General features: G+C 36.5%; 1 protein-coding gene across 7 annotated transcripts in view; it reads left to right on the top strand.

The window, feature by feature from the left end:
• The window catches only part of LOC150104005 (uncharacterized), a 534,288-nt gene that overhangs the window by 446,097 nt on the left and 72,975 nt on the right, over positions 1–15,216 (top strand). For 6 of the 7 annotated variants that reach the window (XM_090397238.1, XM_090397241.1, XM_090397240.1 and 3 more), the window contains one exon: positions 13,979–14,128. The exons of the other annotated variant lie outside the window; for it this stretch is intronic. In XM_090397238.1, coding sequence (XP_090253364.1) covers positions 13,979–14,128 — 150 coding nt within the window. The remainder of the gene's footprint in view (positions 1–13,978; positions 14,129–15,216) is intronic. 7 annotated transcript variants of the gene reach the window in all.

Raw genomic sequence — 15,216 nt, 5'->3', positions numbered from 1 at the left:
ATCAAAACCTCCACCAAAATGTATCAAGACACTGGACCTTCTAACATGACTCAGCCTCTTCACACAAGGCGAGGACCACACAACAGTGGATGGAGGTGAATGTTCCTGACCACATATCACCATCTGTTTGGCATCTGGAAGTCCCTATCTGACTCTGTTGGACTTCAAATTGTGATCAGAGCTTAAGAGAGTAGCCTGCAAGAAACAGCACCTCAGCAGTGGCAGCATTTCCATTGATATGTAGCCTCACAGACTTCAGGCATGCATGAAGGCAAAAGGTGGATATTTCAAACATTGAGTGCTGCTATATGCATGCTATTCATGTAGTTTGCATGTGCTGAAAGCTATAAATGATTTACTGGGAGATGGAAGCTTTTTGCTGTTTTCAAGTTATAACAGTATTTATGGCTAGACTAATTATATGGTGGAGCAGAATCTAAGAGTGCAGATGAACAGTGTAGTATTCTGTTTGAACTGCTGCTTTAATTTGTATCTAACCATATTGCAGATGATTTTAAGCTGAATATCTAGGTGTTGCTGATGGTCCTCAGCTGGAGAAGACTAGTAAATGAAGTGGATGTAGATTGATATTGTGGGCAAAGGATTATATTTGCAAGTTCATTGTTGAAAGTGACAGATTATATATTTTGGTTTGAGTGCAGTAATTGCAAGCTGTGTATTACATTGCTGGTGTCACTGCAAAAAACTGATGATAGTAGACAAATGGTTGAAGTTTTGATGACATGTGAGCAAAATAGTTTAAAGGCTTTTTTGATGTTGATGTTACAAAGTACACTGATAAGTAAGGCAGAAGTTTCTGTTCCTTTTTTTTAAGATCTTCATCCATTTTCCTCATCTCCAGGAAGCCCAGCTTCCTGGAGATGAGGAAAATGCAGCAAAATAGATGGTCTTAAAAAGTGAGTTCATTGTTTGTGAATGAGGCTTTAAATTTTAAGGGGAAGGGAAGTGGGATGGGCATTGTGAATTACTATTAGATTAGTATAAGCTTCATTTGATGAGTACAATTGATGAAGCTAAGACAACTGCATTTACACATAGTATGTGCACTTCCAGTGCTCAGCCTGTTGATTTATAAATTGAGGCTTTGCTACCCCCACAATCAACACTGAATATTTAAAATTTATATAAAGTTTTCTTGTTTTTGTGACATCAGGTGATGCTAAGCTTCATGATAATTCTCTGTGATAGGATATAAATAGTACTATCTACCACTTAAAAATGATTGGAAAGTGATGCATGGTGAGTGTTGTGTTGTTATTATTACTGCCGAAAGATAAGTCATTTTTTCATGTTTCAGTTAATAATATTAGGTTAACTCATTGTAGATTTTGTTTTACACAGGTTTGTGATTTACTGAGTTATATTTTGTTTGTTGGTAAACATTGTATTTTTATTTTTGTTTCATTTTTTAGTGTGATATTGTCAGTATGGTGCCAATGGCGGTAAAGACGTCATTGTTAGGTGATTTGAGTTTCCATGATTTTGTACAGTGCAGTGTGTGTGCGATGTAATTGTCATGACAATTAAAGGATTTATGGAAGGAGAGTGAAACAGGCGAATGTTTGTGTGTTAATTGTTTCAACAGAGAGTGCCACTTAGGTTACAAACACGAAGCAAATGACAGTAGAGTAGATAGTATCAACAGTAAAATGGACAATGTTAACAATGTTAATTGTCCATTTTACTATTGATATTATCTACTCTACTATCATTTGCTTGGAATTAATATTGAAAGTGCAGCAATGGAAACACAGGAGAACAAATTAGATTTAAATAAGGAAATAGCACGTACATGTTATCCTTCATAGAACAAAGGGCAAAATTGAAAATTTGCAGAAGAGGCAAGTGATCAGCAGGGATGAGAAGAAAAAGAAGCAGGTGATTTGAGGTAAAAAATCGAGATCATGTGAACAAATGAGAAAAACAAGGTAAGGAGAAAATTATGTATGGGGACTCTGTGATCACAGGAATACTTAATGAAAGTCTAACAAAATAGTGTTTCTCTGCTGCAGAAATTCATGATAGTCATGCTATCCAGATGCAAAAAAGGTAAGGTGGAAGAACTAATTGTCTTGATTGGCACAAATGATCTGCGAGGTGAGAAGTCTGCAAGGTTGGAGGATGTGAAGGAGTTGTTAGACAAAGCAAAAACGAGGAACTGGAGTGTGAAGATTGTATGTCTTTTGCCACACTAGGATAGAGGCGAACTGAGAAGGAGGGTATTGATAGTAAACAAATCAGTATACAGGTTAAGTAGATTGAATGATGTAGGCTTTGTGGATCTATCATCTGCTATTTGATAAAAAGAAGGATTTGTATAATGTTGATGAACTGCATTTAAATGGTTTTAGTGTTAGATGTCTAGAGAGAGCTTTTAGACTAGTCATATTTGATCTTTATATACTGAAATAAACAAAAAAAAACTTATTCTGATTATAAGACCATCAGTTTAATACATATATATAAAAGAACATAGACTAGTTTCACTAGCATACTGTCTAGCTTTGTCAAGACTAAAAAGGTGAAAGAAAATAATAAATGCAAAAAAAGAAAGAATACAGTAAACCGTTAACAATGGTTAGGCAACCAAATTTGACAGCTCGCGTGACAATCTATGCATCAAGCGAGATGCTTCAGTCATTATTGTGAATACGCGTTACATAGTTTTTGGCATACTGTAGTTCTGCTATACTTAATGAATTAAAAATTAAAGAAAGCAATCAACAACTTCCTTTTTTAGATATACTGGTCAAAAGACAAGAGAATGATAATATTAAACTTACTATATATATAGAAAACCAACAGATACTGGACAGTATCTGCATTTTACTTCCAATCATCATCATACACAAAAATACAGCATCATCCATATGTTATGAAATAGAGCCCAAAACATAGTCACAGACGAACAAGATGTACGTACAGAACTTTCTCAAATATCGAAATCGCTTTCTCAAAATGGGTATCCTCTAAAAATAATCAACAAATTGCTTTATAAAAATAATCTGCAACAACAAAGGATAGCTACTCAGTACATTTCATCCATTGTCATCCCCTATGTTGGTTCAGTCTCCACTAAAACTGCTAGAATGTTGAAGCCTCACAACATCAGAGTTGTGTTTAGACCGACTGCAACCATTAGATAGTTTTTAAGATCCCCTCAAGACAGCATTCCTTTTTTCAAATATGCAGGGGTTTATAGAATACCATACACTTGTGGACTTCCCTACATAGGCCAAACTTGAAGAAGCCTGGAAATTAGACAGAAAGAACTTGTTGGAGATGTAAATCACAACAGGTCAGATACTTCAGGTTTGGTGCATCACTTCTCAACTTCTAACCACGTAACAGATTGGGAAAACAGCTCAATGCCATATATGGAGGATGATTACAGATGCCAAATTTTCAAAGAAGCAGCAGTAGTCCTACGAACAGGTAATAACCTTAACGAGGAAATGAAGGAGCAGTATTGAAAGATACATGGAAAAATCTAATTAATTCATTAAGTATAGCGGAACTACAGTACGCCAAAAAACTATGTAACGCATATTCACAATAATGACTGAAGCATCTCGCTTCATGCATACATTGTCACGTGAGCTGTAAAATTTGGTTACTGTGTTCTTTCTTTTTTTTTTTTTTTTTGCATTTATTATTTTCTTTCACGTTTTTACTCTTGACAAAGCTAGACAGTATGCTAGTGAAACTAGTCGATGCTCTTGTACATATGTGTATTAAACTGATGGTCTTATATTTTGTTTAGAGAAAGCTTTGTTCATACTGAAGTGCAAATTTGGGAAAACTTAATGAATTAGGGTAGATGCAGGTGAATATGTGTGAAGGCACCCATGAGGCATGTGACTGTGAGAATGATCAGCAAGTAGGAATCTAGTCTCTCAAGCAAAAGTATTGAATGTAGTAGTCAGTTCAAGATGTAAAGGTGGTTGGAGGCCTAAAGGGATGCTGTAGTTTCTATGTACTAAATATTATTATTAGGAACAAGAGGGAATGGTTTTTGACAATACTTAGTACAACCTTGTCAAAAGTTGTCAGCATGAGACTTGGCTAACAACAGATGATGTTACAGGGATGGAACGTGAAGGGTTTAGTGTTTTCATGGAAGATAGGGTTGGGGGGATACTGCTGATGATAGCAGATGAATTGCAGCCAAAAAAAATAGGAGATAGGTGGGAGGGTGGTTATTAATTTGAAGCAGTTTGGTGTGAGATCAAGGCCAGTAAGACCAAATATATGGTTAATTGCTGGTATAGGCCAAGAGTTCCAGGGATGATTTGGAACACATGCATCAGTAAATAAGTACAAATGAGTTCAGGTCGAGTGATTTTTATGGAGGACATCAGCTATGGAGATATAAATTGGAAGGAAGAGAGATGACATGGCAGGAATGAAATACAATTTATACGCCTGCTGAGAGGGAATTATTTGAAGTAGCATGTGATGGAGAGGACTCAGGGTACAAGAGTATTAGATCTGGTCATATGGTCAAAAGATATCTATTCATAAATAAGATGGCCACATTTCCTCGGACTAGGGAAATGAACCATGTGGCCTTGACTTGGGAGATTGTAAAACGTGAGGAATATTCTGTCAAGAACAGGTATATGTGGCAGGTGGTTATGACAATCTTAGGAGGAAGCTTGAAGCTGTGCAATGGCATAAAAACCCTACATATGAAGGATGTTAGTAGTGCTTGCGAGATAGTTAAAGGACATCTAGTAGAAGCTATATTAAATTGTTTAACTGAAGTAAGGAGGGTTATTTCGATAGGAGTTAGATAAATCAATAATATCATTAAGCATCAGCTTGTGAAAAAGAAAATGCTGAGGTGGGTGTATAAGGAGTAAAAAATTAGTCAAGAAAGCTAAAGATAATCCCGAAGAGTTCTTTTGTTATGTGGAAGTAAGTGGAAGAATAATCTTCATGAGTGCTGATGGTCTCGAGGTGTCAGAAGTAGATAAAATAGTTGAGTTACTGAGTGACCACTTTGAAAGAGTATATCATACAAGTGAGATTAATGCTGCAACATATGTGACAGACTTGTGTGGGAACATAGGCGGATGAATTTTAGGTTCTTAGGATATTGTAGAATCTAAATATAAAGAGAGCTGTGAGATTAGATCATCTAATGTTTTGTGGGAATACGCAAGGGAACCTGCAATGCCTCTGACTAGACTCTTTAATTTAGGTCTCTGCTCTGGTATAGTTCCAAGGGAGTGGAAAGAGGACAAAAGAATTCCCTTGTGTAAGGGAGGTTCTAAGACTGCAGTAGTAAATTATAGACCAAAGAGTATCTCAAGAGAGGTGATAAAACTACTGGAAAAATTTGTTCAAAAAGAAAATTCAGGAACGCGTAGATTAAGAATATGATATTCTCTGAGGGACAATATGGCTTTGTGAAGGGTTGATCATTCCTTAATAATTTACTAACTTTTTTATAATAGACAGCTGAGTTGGATAGAGAAATGGCTACACCATGATTCTGTTGGATTTTGCAAAGTCATTTGACTGAGTACAACATGGAACTCTTTTATGCAAATTAGTACAAATGGAAATGACACTGGATAAGTGTTGGCTTCTGGACAGATCTCAGAAAGTAGTATACAGAGGACCAAAATTCAGGTGAAAACTGATGACTAGTGGTGTGCTGCAAGGTTCAGTGCTAGGATCACTACTGTTTAATTTGTACATAAATGATATAGGAAATAACCCAAAAGGAAATATTCAGTTATTTGCTTATGGTGCAAAATTAAGTAGAGTACTAATGAATCAATGCAATGTGGAGAGCTCGCATGATGATTTAAATAGGCTGTCAGTATGGCAAAAGATAATGGGTGACAGTTTAATGTGGAGAAATGTAAAGTTATGCACTATGGGATAAATAGATTACAAGCTGTGTACCACATTGATAGAACTCCAGTAAATAGACAAAATTAGAGATTTAGGAATGGTGGTAGACAGAGAGTTGAAGTTTAGAGGACATATTGCTAAGATTGCTCATACGATTACTTGGCTATTGAAAAACTAACAAGTAGAGATAAGGAAGTTATTTCCTCTTTATAAAACCCTGATATATCCAAAAATGGATTGCTGTGCTGTAGTCTGGTCTTGTGGGTTTCTTGGAGATGATGAAGTGGTGGAGAGGATTCAGAGATGAGCAGGCAAGATGGTGAGTAGTCTGTGAAATGGTTCCTATGAGGATAGACTGAGGGTGTGTGAACTGCAGAAGTTTATTGATAGGCAAAAAAAAAGAGGGGATATGATAGAAACATTTATTATTTACAAGTTGTCACTAGCATTTTTAGAGGTACTTTAACACTACACACTCATTGAAGACACAAACCAAGATGATTTGTAGAACAAGGACAGTCTCATGCATGGAGAATAACAGTGGTGCTCTGCATTGTTATCCCCTGTTGTTAGTACTGTTGGGTTGATAGGGTGATGTGTCAAAATCTATGAGAAATCATACCATCCGTTATGTTACAGTTAATCAAATTCTGTAGAACTGGTACCTCTACCTTAGAGAAAGACCACTTCATAAGATGAAAGAAAGCCAGGCTATTTCACAAATCCCAATTTAAATTGGAGAGACTATTCCTGGAAGTGGCACATATTCAATACAGCCCGATTAAGAGAACAGATGGTATGATTTTACAAAGATGTTGGCACACCATCCTATCTTCCCATCAGTATTAACAACAGGAAATCACAAAGAGCACCACTGTATCTCTCTCTCTCTCTCTCTCTCTCTCTCCCCCCCCCCCTCCATGTATGGGTGTAGTGTTAAATTGCCTCTGATAATGTCAGCTTGTAAATTTTAGTTAGTAAATTATTTATTTTCATTCCATGTCTACATAGTTTTCTGTTCCAGAAACTTCAGCATGAATAATAGCAACAGCTATGGAAATACAGTGTCTTTTTGTTTTAGATGTTCTTTGGGATTTATTTTGATGTAGATTGTAATGGGTGTTTTCCAACTAAACAAAAATAAAATAAGAACTTGAACATTTTTTTATTGAAATATTTCCAATTACTCTACTGTTTTGGAGACCTTTCAAGTCTACCAAGTTTTAAGATTTTATGCTTAGCAAATAAAAATAATAGATTTAAGCTGTTCCCATTCTACCTTGTGAAGTTTAGTAGACAACTGATTTCTCTTCTGTTTAGGTAAAATTAAAATTCTTAATGAAATGTTTAAAGTGAATTACTTTTGAAAAGGAACCTCCCTCATTTTTCAATTCTCAGAAGTTATATATTCTATTAGGCTTGATAATTTTAAACTTACAGGAATTCAGCTTTTAACTTGGACTATTTATGTTTTATAATATGTTAAAATGTTGATAACTTCTTTATTGCAAGATTGTTTTTCTGTATTTTATACAGTATTGTTACAGTAAGTTTTATTATTATTATTATTACGGGCAGCTCCAAGGAGTCCTCAGACTCATCGAGGGAGGCCCAACATCATATCAAGAACAACTATTCAACATTCACACAGTATCTATCATACTTCTCCTTGAACTCATTTACTGTCGTGGCACCCACAACAGATTCTGGCAGCTTATTCCACTCATATACCACTCTCCAAGTAAAAAACCTAGCTCTAACACCCCTGCTAACCACACTCTTACCAAGCTTCCATGGATGACCCCTAGTCCTCCCACTACCAGTCCTATTCTCAAAAATATGTTCTGAATTGATCTTATAGAAACCCTTCAGTAATTTGAATGTCTCAATCATATCACCCCTTTTCCACCTAAACCAATTTCTGTAGCCCACAAATCTTCAACCTGTTCTCATAAGATTCATTCCATAGTCCTGCTATTATCTTGGTCACTCATCTCTGGATCCTCTCCCCATCGAGAAGAAACCTTGGCATCCACATCTGGGCACAGTAGCGCCCAGATATGGATGCCAGGGAACTAGATGGGGTATTTTCAAGGCTCAATACGGGAACAATAACCTGTTTGTCTCTGCTCGTTAAATTGTTTTTCAGCAACCAAGTGATTTGATGAGCTGATTTTGTCACTTTTGCGATGTGTCCCCTAAACTTCAACTCCCTATCCACCAAACACTCCCAAATCCCTGTCCTCCTCAATCTCCTGGAGTACAGCTCCACCAATGTGATATACTGATGCTAATCTTTTCACCCCAAAATGCATAACCTTACATTTTTCCACATTAAATTGACATCCATTCTCCTTTGCCCAGTCCTCCAAACTATCCAAATCATCCTGCAAAATTTTGACATCCTGAGCATTCACTATTGCTCTACCTAAATTTGCATCATCCACAAAAGATGCACAATTCCTCTCAGATCCTTTCCTATATCGTTAATGAACAAGTTAAACAGTAGCAGTCCAAGAACAGAACCCTGTGGCACACTGCTAGTCACAGGCCGTCTTTTGGATTCTACTCCTGAATAAACCACTCTCTGATATCTCTCCATCAACCATCCTCCTATCCATCTCACTAACCCTATATCCATTCTCATATGCTGCAGTTTACTGATTAGAATTCTATGTGGTATCCTATCAAAGGCTTTAGCAAGGTCCAGTAGAATCGCTGTAAACCTGTTACCCTTATCCAGTTCAGCTGTCACTGTGTTATAGAACGTGAGCAAGTTACTGAGGCATGATCTACCCTTCACAAAACCATGCTGTCCCCCATAAAGTATCCCATTTTCATCTATCCAATCTTGTATTTTTCTCTTGACTATTTTCTCCAAGACCTTGACAACAATTCCTGATATGCTGATCGGCCGGTAATTTTCAACAACAGTCTTGGAACCTCCTTTATGCAGTGGAACTATTTCCCCCTCTTTCCACCCCCTTGGGACTAACCCAGACCCGAGACTCAAATTAAACAAAATGGTCAAAGGAACTGACAATTCTTTAGCCGCTTCTCGTACGACACGAGCTGGTATACTATCCAATCCCGCAGATGAGTTGACTTTGAGGTTTTGTAATAGACTGTTCACCTCCACTTCATTCACCACAATTCCTGTATAAGCTATTTGTTCTTCCATTTCTGCAATGTCACCACATGGATGATATACTCTTGCAGAGTGCTCACTCAGTAATTCTACTATATCAACTGATTCGGTTACCTCCCTACCATCAGCATTCTTTAAAATCAATCTGCCGTATACATTTTTTCTTTTACTTGCAACATATCGAAAAAACTGCTTGGGATTCTCTTTAGCCTGCATGGCTAATGTTCTTTCATAATCTGCTTTTGCTTTTCTTACCACACTTGTTACCCTTCTGGCCTGGAATTTATACCGTTCATGTGCCTGCAGGTCACCTTTCTCCTTAAATTCCCTCCACAGTTGTTTCTTTTTTTTTTTCAGCTCAAGCTTAATGGTGTTATTCATCCATTTAACCCCTACTTGATTTATTATTCGGACTCTAGTATACAGTCAGCTATTGTCTCCTGCAAAATCTTCTTAACTACCTCCCATGCACTATCAACATCTAGCCCTTGGCTAGATGTTGATAGTGCCACAGGGTTCTGTTCTTGGACTGGTACTGTTTAACTTGTTCATTAACGATATAGGAAAGGATCTGAGAGGAACTGTGCATCTTTTGTGGATGATGCAAATTTAGGTAGAGCAATAGTGAATGCTCAGGATGTCAAAATTTTGCAGGATGATTTGGATAGTTTGGAGGACTGGGCAAAGTAGAATGGATGTCAATTTAATGTGGAAAAATGTAAGGTTATGCATTTTGGGGTGAAAAGATTAGCATCAGTATATCAAATTGGTGGAACTGTACTCCAGGAGATTGAGGAGGCCAGGGATTTGGGAATGTTGTTTGGTGGATAGGGAGTTGAAGTTTAGGGGACACATCGCAAAAGTGACAAAATCAGCTCATCAAATCACTTGGTTGTTGAAAAACAATTTAACGAGCAGAGACAAATAGGTTATTGTTCCTCTGTATCGAGCCTTGAAAAGACCCCATCTAGTTCCCTGGCATCCATATCTGGGCGCTACTGTGCCCAGATGTGGACGCCAAGGTTTCTTCTCGATGGGGAGAGGATCCAGAGATGAGTGACCAAGATAATAGCAGGACTATGGAATGAACCTTATGAAAACAGGTTGAAGATTTGTGGGCTGCAGAAATTGGTTTAGGTGGAAAAGGGGTGATATGATTGAGACATTCAAATTACTGAAGGGTTTCTATAAGATCAATTCAGAACATATTTTTGAGAATAGGACTGGTAGTGCGAGGACTAGGGGTCATCCATGGAAGCTCGGTAAGAGTGTGGTACTGAACCAATCAAACTCCTAAGCTTGTTATACTTACCAGCCCAATAATTCCACATGTACCCTTTCTTAATTATAAATTCCATACCTTTAGCCACCTCCCAAGTCAAGACCATATGATCACTCTCACCAATCGGTGGCAATGTAGTCATATTCGTTACAGCCAAATCCTCAGATGCAATTACTAGGTCAAGCACTCTCTGACCCCTAGTATTTTCCATTTCATGCTGTCGCAGATAGTTATCCCTTAATAACCGCATAAAACCCAATTCCTGCCTCCTGTGTGTCCTCTCCTCCCCCCCAATCAATGCTACCATAGTTGAAATCTCCCATAATAATTACCCTCCTTCCACTCATTTCTTCTATTTGCTTATGCATACTATCTCCACCATCTTTTCCATCACCTGGTCTATAGCAGCACCCAATTGTATATTTTGTTCTGCTAGCCTCAATCTCACACCAAATGGCCTCAAATGTGCTCTTTTCTCTATCCTGCAATTCAACTTCTATTCTCCTTGGCTGCTGCTCATCAGCTATCATCAGTAATACTCCCCCCCCCCCCCCCATTTTATTCTCCCTGTCATTCCTGAACACATTATACCCCCTCACATTCAATCCCACTAGCTATATCATCTTCAGTCAGCCATGTTTCACTAATGCCAATAACCTGTGGTCTGGAAGTGCCAACCAAGGCCAAAAATTCTTCCTTTTTGTTCCTAATACTAGGAGCATACATGAATTGCAGACCCCCTTTAGCGCCATCCCTACTTTGATGTCTTATACTAACTATCCCATTCTGATTTGTTGTCCTTATTCGCTCGGGCATATTATACTCATTCATACACTCAACTGCCTCCCTAAGGTCTACATATCTACTCCCCCCCCCCCCCCCCTTAATAAATCTAGTTTCCCTGATTCTGCACATCCACTTCATTCAACAACACTTTTTCAAGTCTCCTTACACCGAATCCATTCAAATGCAAACCATCCATCTTATATAGATCCTTTCGCCCATCGAACTCATTCCACACGTCCACGAATTCCACACCACTCGTCATGCATAACCCACGCATAAAGTCATTTGTAATTATGGCCCTCCTTCTAAACTCTTCACTGTCATACCGTGGCAAAAGACTAATCTTCCTAACTCTCACTCTTTTCTTTTGCTACCTCAAACAATTCATTCAGGTCCTCTATCATTTCCATTTTATCTCTTTTCAAATCATTCCTACCTGCAACTACTATAATTTCTTTCACCCTTTGCTTTTGTTCCCTAATAGACTCACTTACGTCCTTAATGGTTGCACCAGGTTGGTACGATTTTGTCAAATTCTCTACTATCACACCTCGTACTAATGAATCTCCGTACAGCACTCGCTCCTTCATTTTGTTTATGTTCACAATCATACTCTTATTTTTCCTTTCATACTTTTTTTTATTGGCTGGTACACTCGGTAGACATTTGTGCATACGCTCCAGCTGTTGCTTTGCTGTATGTATTGCTCCGCTCAACAGCACGATCTCACTCATTGCATCATCTCATCTTTTTTATTATCTATTAAACCATTAATTTGCTGTGTATTAATACCTTCATTCATTCTTTCTACATTCATGCCCTCACAGCTCTCTGGTACAATCTCGCAATTTCTTACCATGTTGCTATTTTCTACATTCTGAGATTTGACAAAAATATCACACTGGCATTCTGAAATACACTTTAATTCCTCATTTTCCTTACATTTTCTACACACATTTACTCCATTATCATCATCTAACCATACTCCAACCGCTCTCCGCAATGCATACATTTCACAGATAGTACACTGAATAATCTCCTTTATGTTACCGTTATTGAACAAAGATGGCGAACCATTATTACTAGCCGCCATTTTCCTTCTTACCGGAGCCATGTGCACGCTTCTATCGTATTTTATCAAATTAATAATTGAAACACCAAAAACACACAAACAGCCACACTAAGATACAAAAAGCAAACAAAACTACGTAATATTCCAGCAAAATTGTCAATGATAACTTAAAATAACACTAAAATAACGCTTATCTTATCAGGAGCTCTCAACAAACACTATAGACCATGAGTCCCTCTAGCGGCCATTTCCTAGATTGATAGACAGAATGTTAGTATTGTGTTAATTATACATTTAAATATATGAATTTTTTGCCAGAATATCGTGTTTCCCTCACAGTAAAAATCAGTTGACCTGATTTTTACTGTGAGGGAAACACAATGGAGAGAGACATTGGGAATTTGGAAAATAGTTCACTGGGAACAAAAGATAGGGATAGGTAAAGAAGTAATAGTTATTAAATTAAATAATGGTTTACATTTAACATGGCTAATGATCAGCAATTTGGGGCACGCTCAAAAGAAGAAGAAATTGGACAAATGAAACATCTGGACAGAATGTTCCATTTCTCGAATTTGCTATTAATATGGATTGCATATTAATAGAAAGAAGAGTGAAAGCATGGTTTTAAGTCATAGAGAAATTTATAAGTGAAGGGGGTCAGACTCAATGATCAAGTCTTGAAGAGTAGTGAAAACTTCAAATATTTGGAAAGTGTAGTTTCTAGTGATCGAATCTTAGATCAAGAGATATTAAGGAGGATTTCATTGGGCCGAAGCTTTTGGAACAGAGTATGCAGTTTACTTTGGGACATTGAGGTCTCACTGGAGGTGTAAGTTTTGATAACAGAAGTTACTTTTTGCCATTTTGTACTTATGCAGCAGAGATATGGAGACTAACAAAAAAAAAAAAAAAAAGTGACATACGTAGAGTAATACAAGCAATGAAAATGAAAGTTTTAAGAATATATTGGCAGAAGTAAGGAAAGATAGAATACAAAATAGGGTCATTAGGAATGTTTTGGAACTAGAAAGTGTTGAAGAAATGCTTATAAACTTTTTCTTGAAATGGTTTTTGGATGTATAATTTAGAAAATTTAAAAAATAAATTCTAAATTTTGAATAAATATAGAAAGAATACCAAGAAGAATATATAAAATGAGAATTGAGCAAAAAAAAAAAAGATCAAGAGAAAGGCCACTAAAAATGGTGGAGAGACTAGATAAGATAAGATTTAGAAAAAAGAATGTGGGAGGATACATAGAAATAGAGAGCTTTGATCTGCCTGACCTGATAGTTTCTGCTGGAGTAGTTGTTGAGAAAGAGGAGGAAGATGAAATAACATTACATATAGTTTTCAGTTGCTGTAGCCATTCATTTATATTCATCATTTATATTCAGATGTTACTCGGGAAACATCAATGAGTTTTTTGTTTCTTTTTGATAAATCAGATCATACTATTTTTTTTTTTTTCTCACATATAATGATTTGTATGACGGTTGTATAAAGTTTTCAGTTTCAGCAATGGTGCATAGTCTTTCAGCTATTGTAGTGTAATCTGAAATTTTGACAAAGAATTTTGTTTAGTATTTACTTATTCAAGTCTTAAAATACTATCTACATCCATTAATGCAACCTAGTTTTGATCATTCATTAAAGACTTATAATATAATGAACTTTTTTCCCCTTAGCTTCTATGAAAGACTACATTGAGAATTGACTGTATAATGAAAATGTACTGCATTTTTATTTTAAAACTAATTTTTTTTTTTTTTTATTCATTTTTGATTCTTTCCCTTAGCCTTATTTGGTAATCAGGGAGCTGCAAGTTTAGGATCAAAATTGGGATCAGGATCATTTAGTGGTGGTAACTTTAGCAATTCTACTAGTAACAGTGGAAGTGTTGCTCAGACAGGTTTTGGAGCTTTCCAGCAGACACCTCAGAAGTCAGGTATATTAACCTGTGTGTAGTTTCCATTAGAAATTATTTTTAGGTAAAATTAATTCATAAATAGCTGTTTCATGTACATCAAGAATTATATAGTGGCATTAAAGTGAGACAAAAAAGGAGGAGGGATAGCAGTTTAATTGCATAGTAATTCTGCCCTCTGAAAGTTAATGGAGTTCAGTACTTTAGGTATGTGTTAGTTATCAACCGTAATGTAATTAAATTATAGTATGTATTCATTGCTTTGCATATTCTTGCTTAAAACAGCATTCTAACCCTAATTGTGGGTGTAGCACATTTGCACTGTCGCCTTCTAACAGTGTTTACTGTAAATAGAGTGATACTAATATCTTTTACTGGCTATTTCATCATTAGTCAGGTTCTCTATCATATTTACTTAAAATAACAATCATTTCCATGAATGTAGAATGAAATTTTATTGGTAGTATATGATTTTGAGAAACTGTCACCATGTTTATTAGAATCATTAAAAAAAAAAAAAAACATTGGTGCATTGTTTTTTATTTAACGCCTTCTAATAGTGATAAGTTCGTAGAAAAAGAGAAGTGGTAGATCTTCAATGAGATGAATGGATGTGTTGTATCTGGAATGACAAGTCCCAAGAAAAGCCAACAACAGAACCACCTAGTGAAATCCATGTAGCATGTCACCGAGGTACAGAGTAACTGTATGGAATCTGCTGATGTGCAGAGAAATGCATATCTCAAGGAATACCTGAAAAAAAGAAACAGGAGACTGCAACAACCAATTTAAAATAAATATTTTAATTGGTTGTTGCAGTGTCACAATGAGAAGTAGTGGTGTATTTGAATGGTGTTGTGAAAAGTGTTTTTTTTTTCCCTAAGTTATATTGTGTAGATTTGTATAATAGTGCTTTTGTGTGATAGCCAAACTTCATATAATCGTTGTACTGTGGTATTGTAGTTTTAAAAGTGTTTGCTTCAGTTTTTATCTTAATTAATGTGGAAATTCTCGTTAACATTACAAAAACGAAGGCAGTGACAACAAAGAAGCATACACCAGCAGCTTGGAAGGTCTCAAATCAGAGATGCAACAATTGTTTCATGTAT

Source organism: Typopeltis vanoorti, chromosome 8 (genome assembly GCF_054136105.1).
Source record: "Typopeltis vanoorti isolate ZY-2024b chromosome 8, IOZ_Tvanoo_1.0, whole genome shotgun sequence".
In the NCBI taxonomy this organism is placed as follows: domain Eukaryota; kingdom Metazoa; phylum Arthropoda; class Arachnida; order Uropygi; family Thelyphonidae; genus Typopeltis; species Typopeltis vanoorti.
Note: the sequence above shows the minus strand (reverse complement) of the source record. Positions and strands in the feature narration are given on the sequence as shown.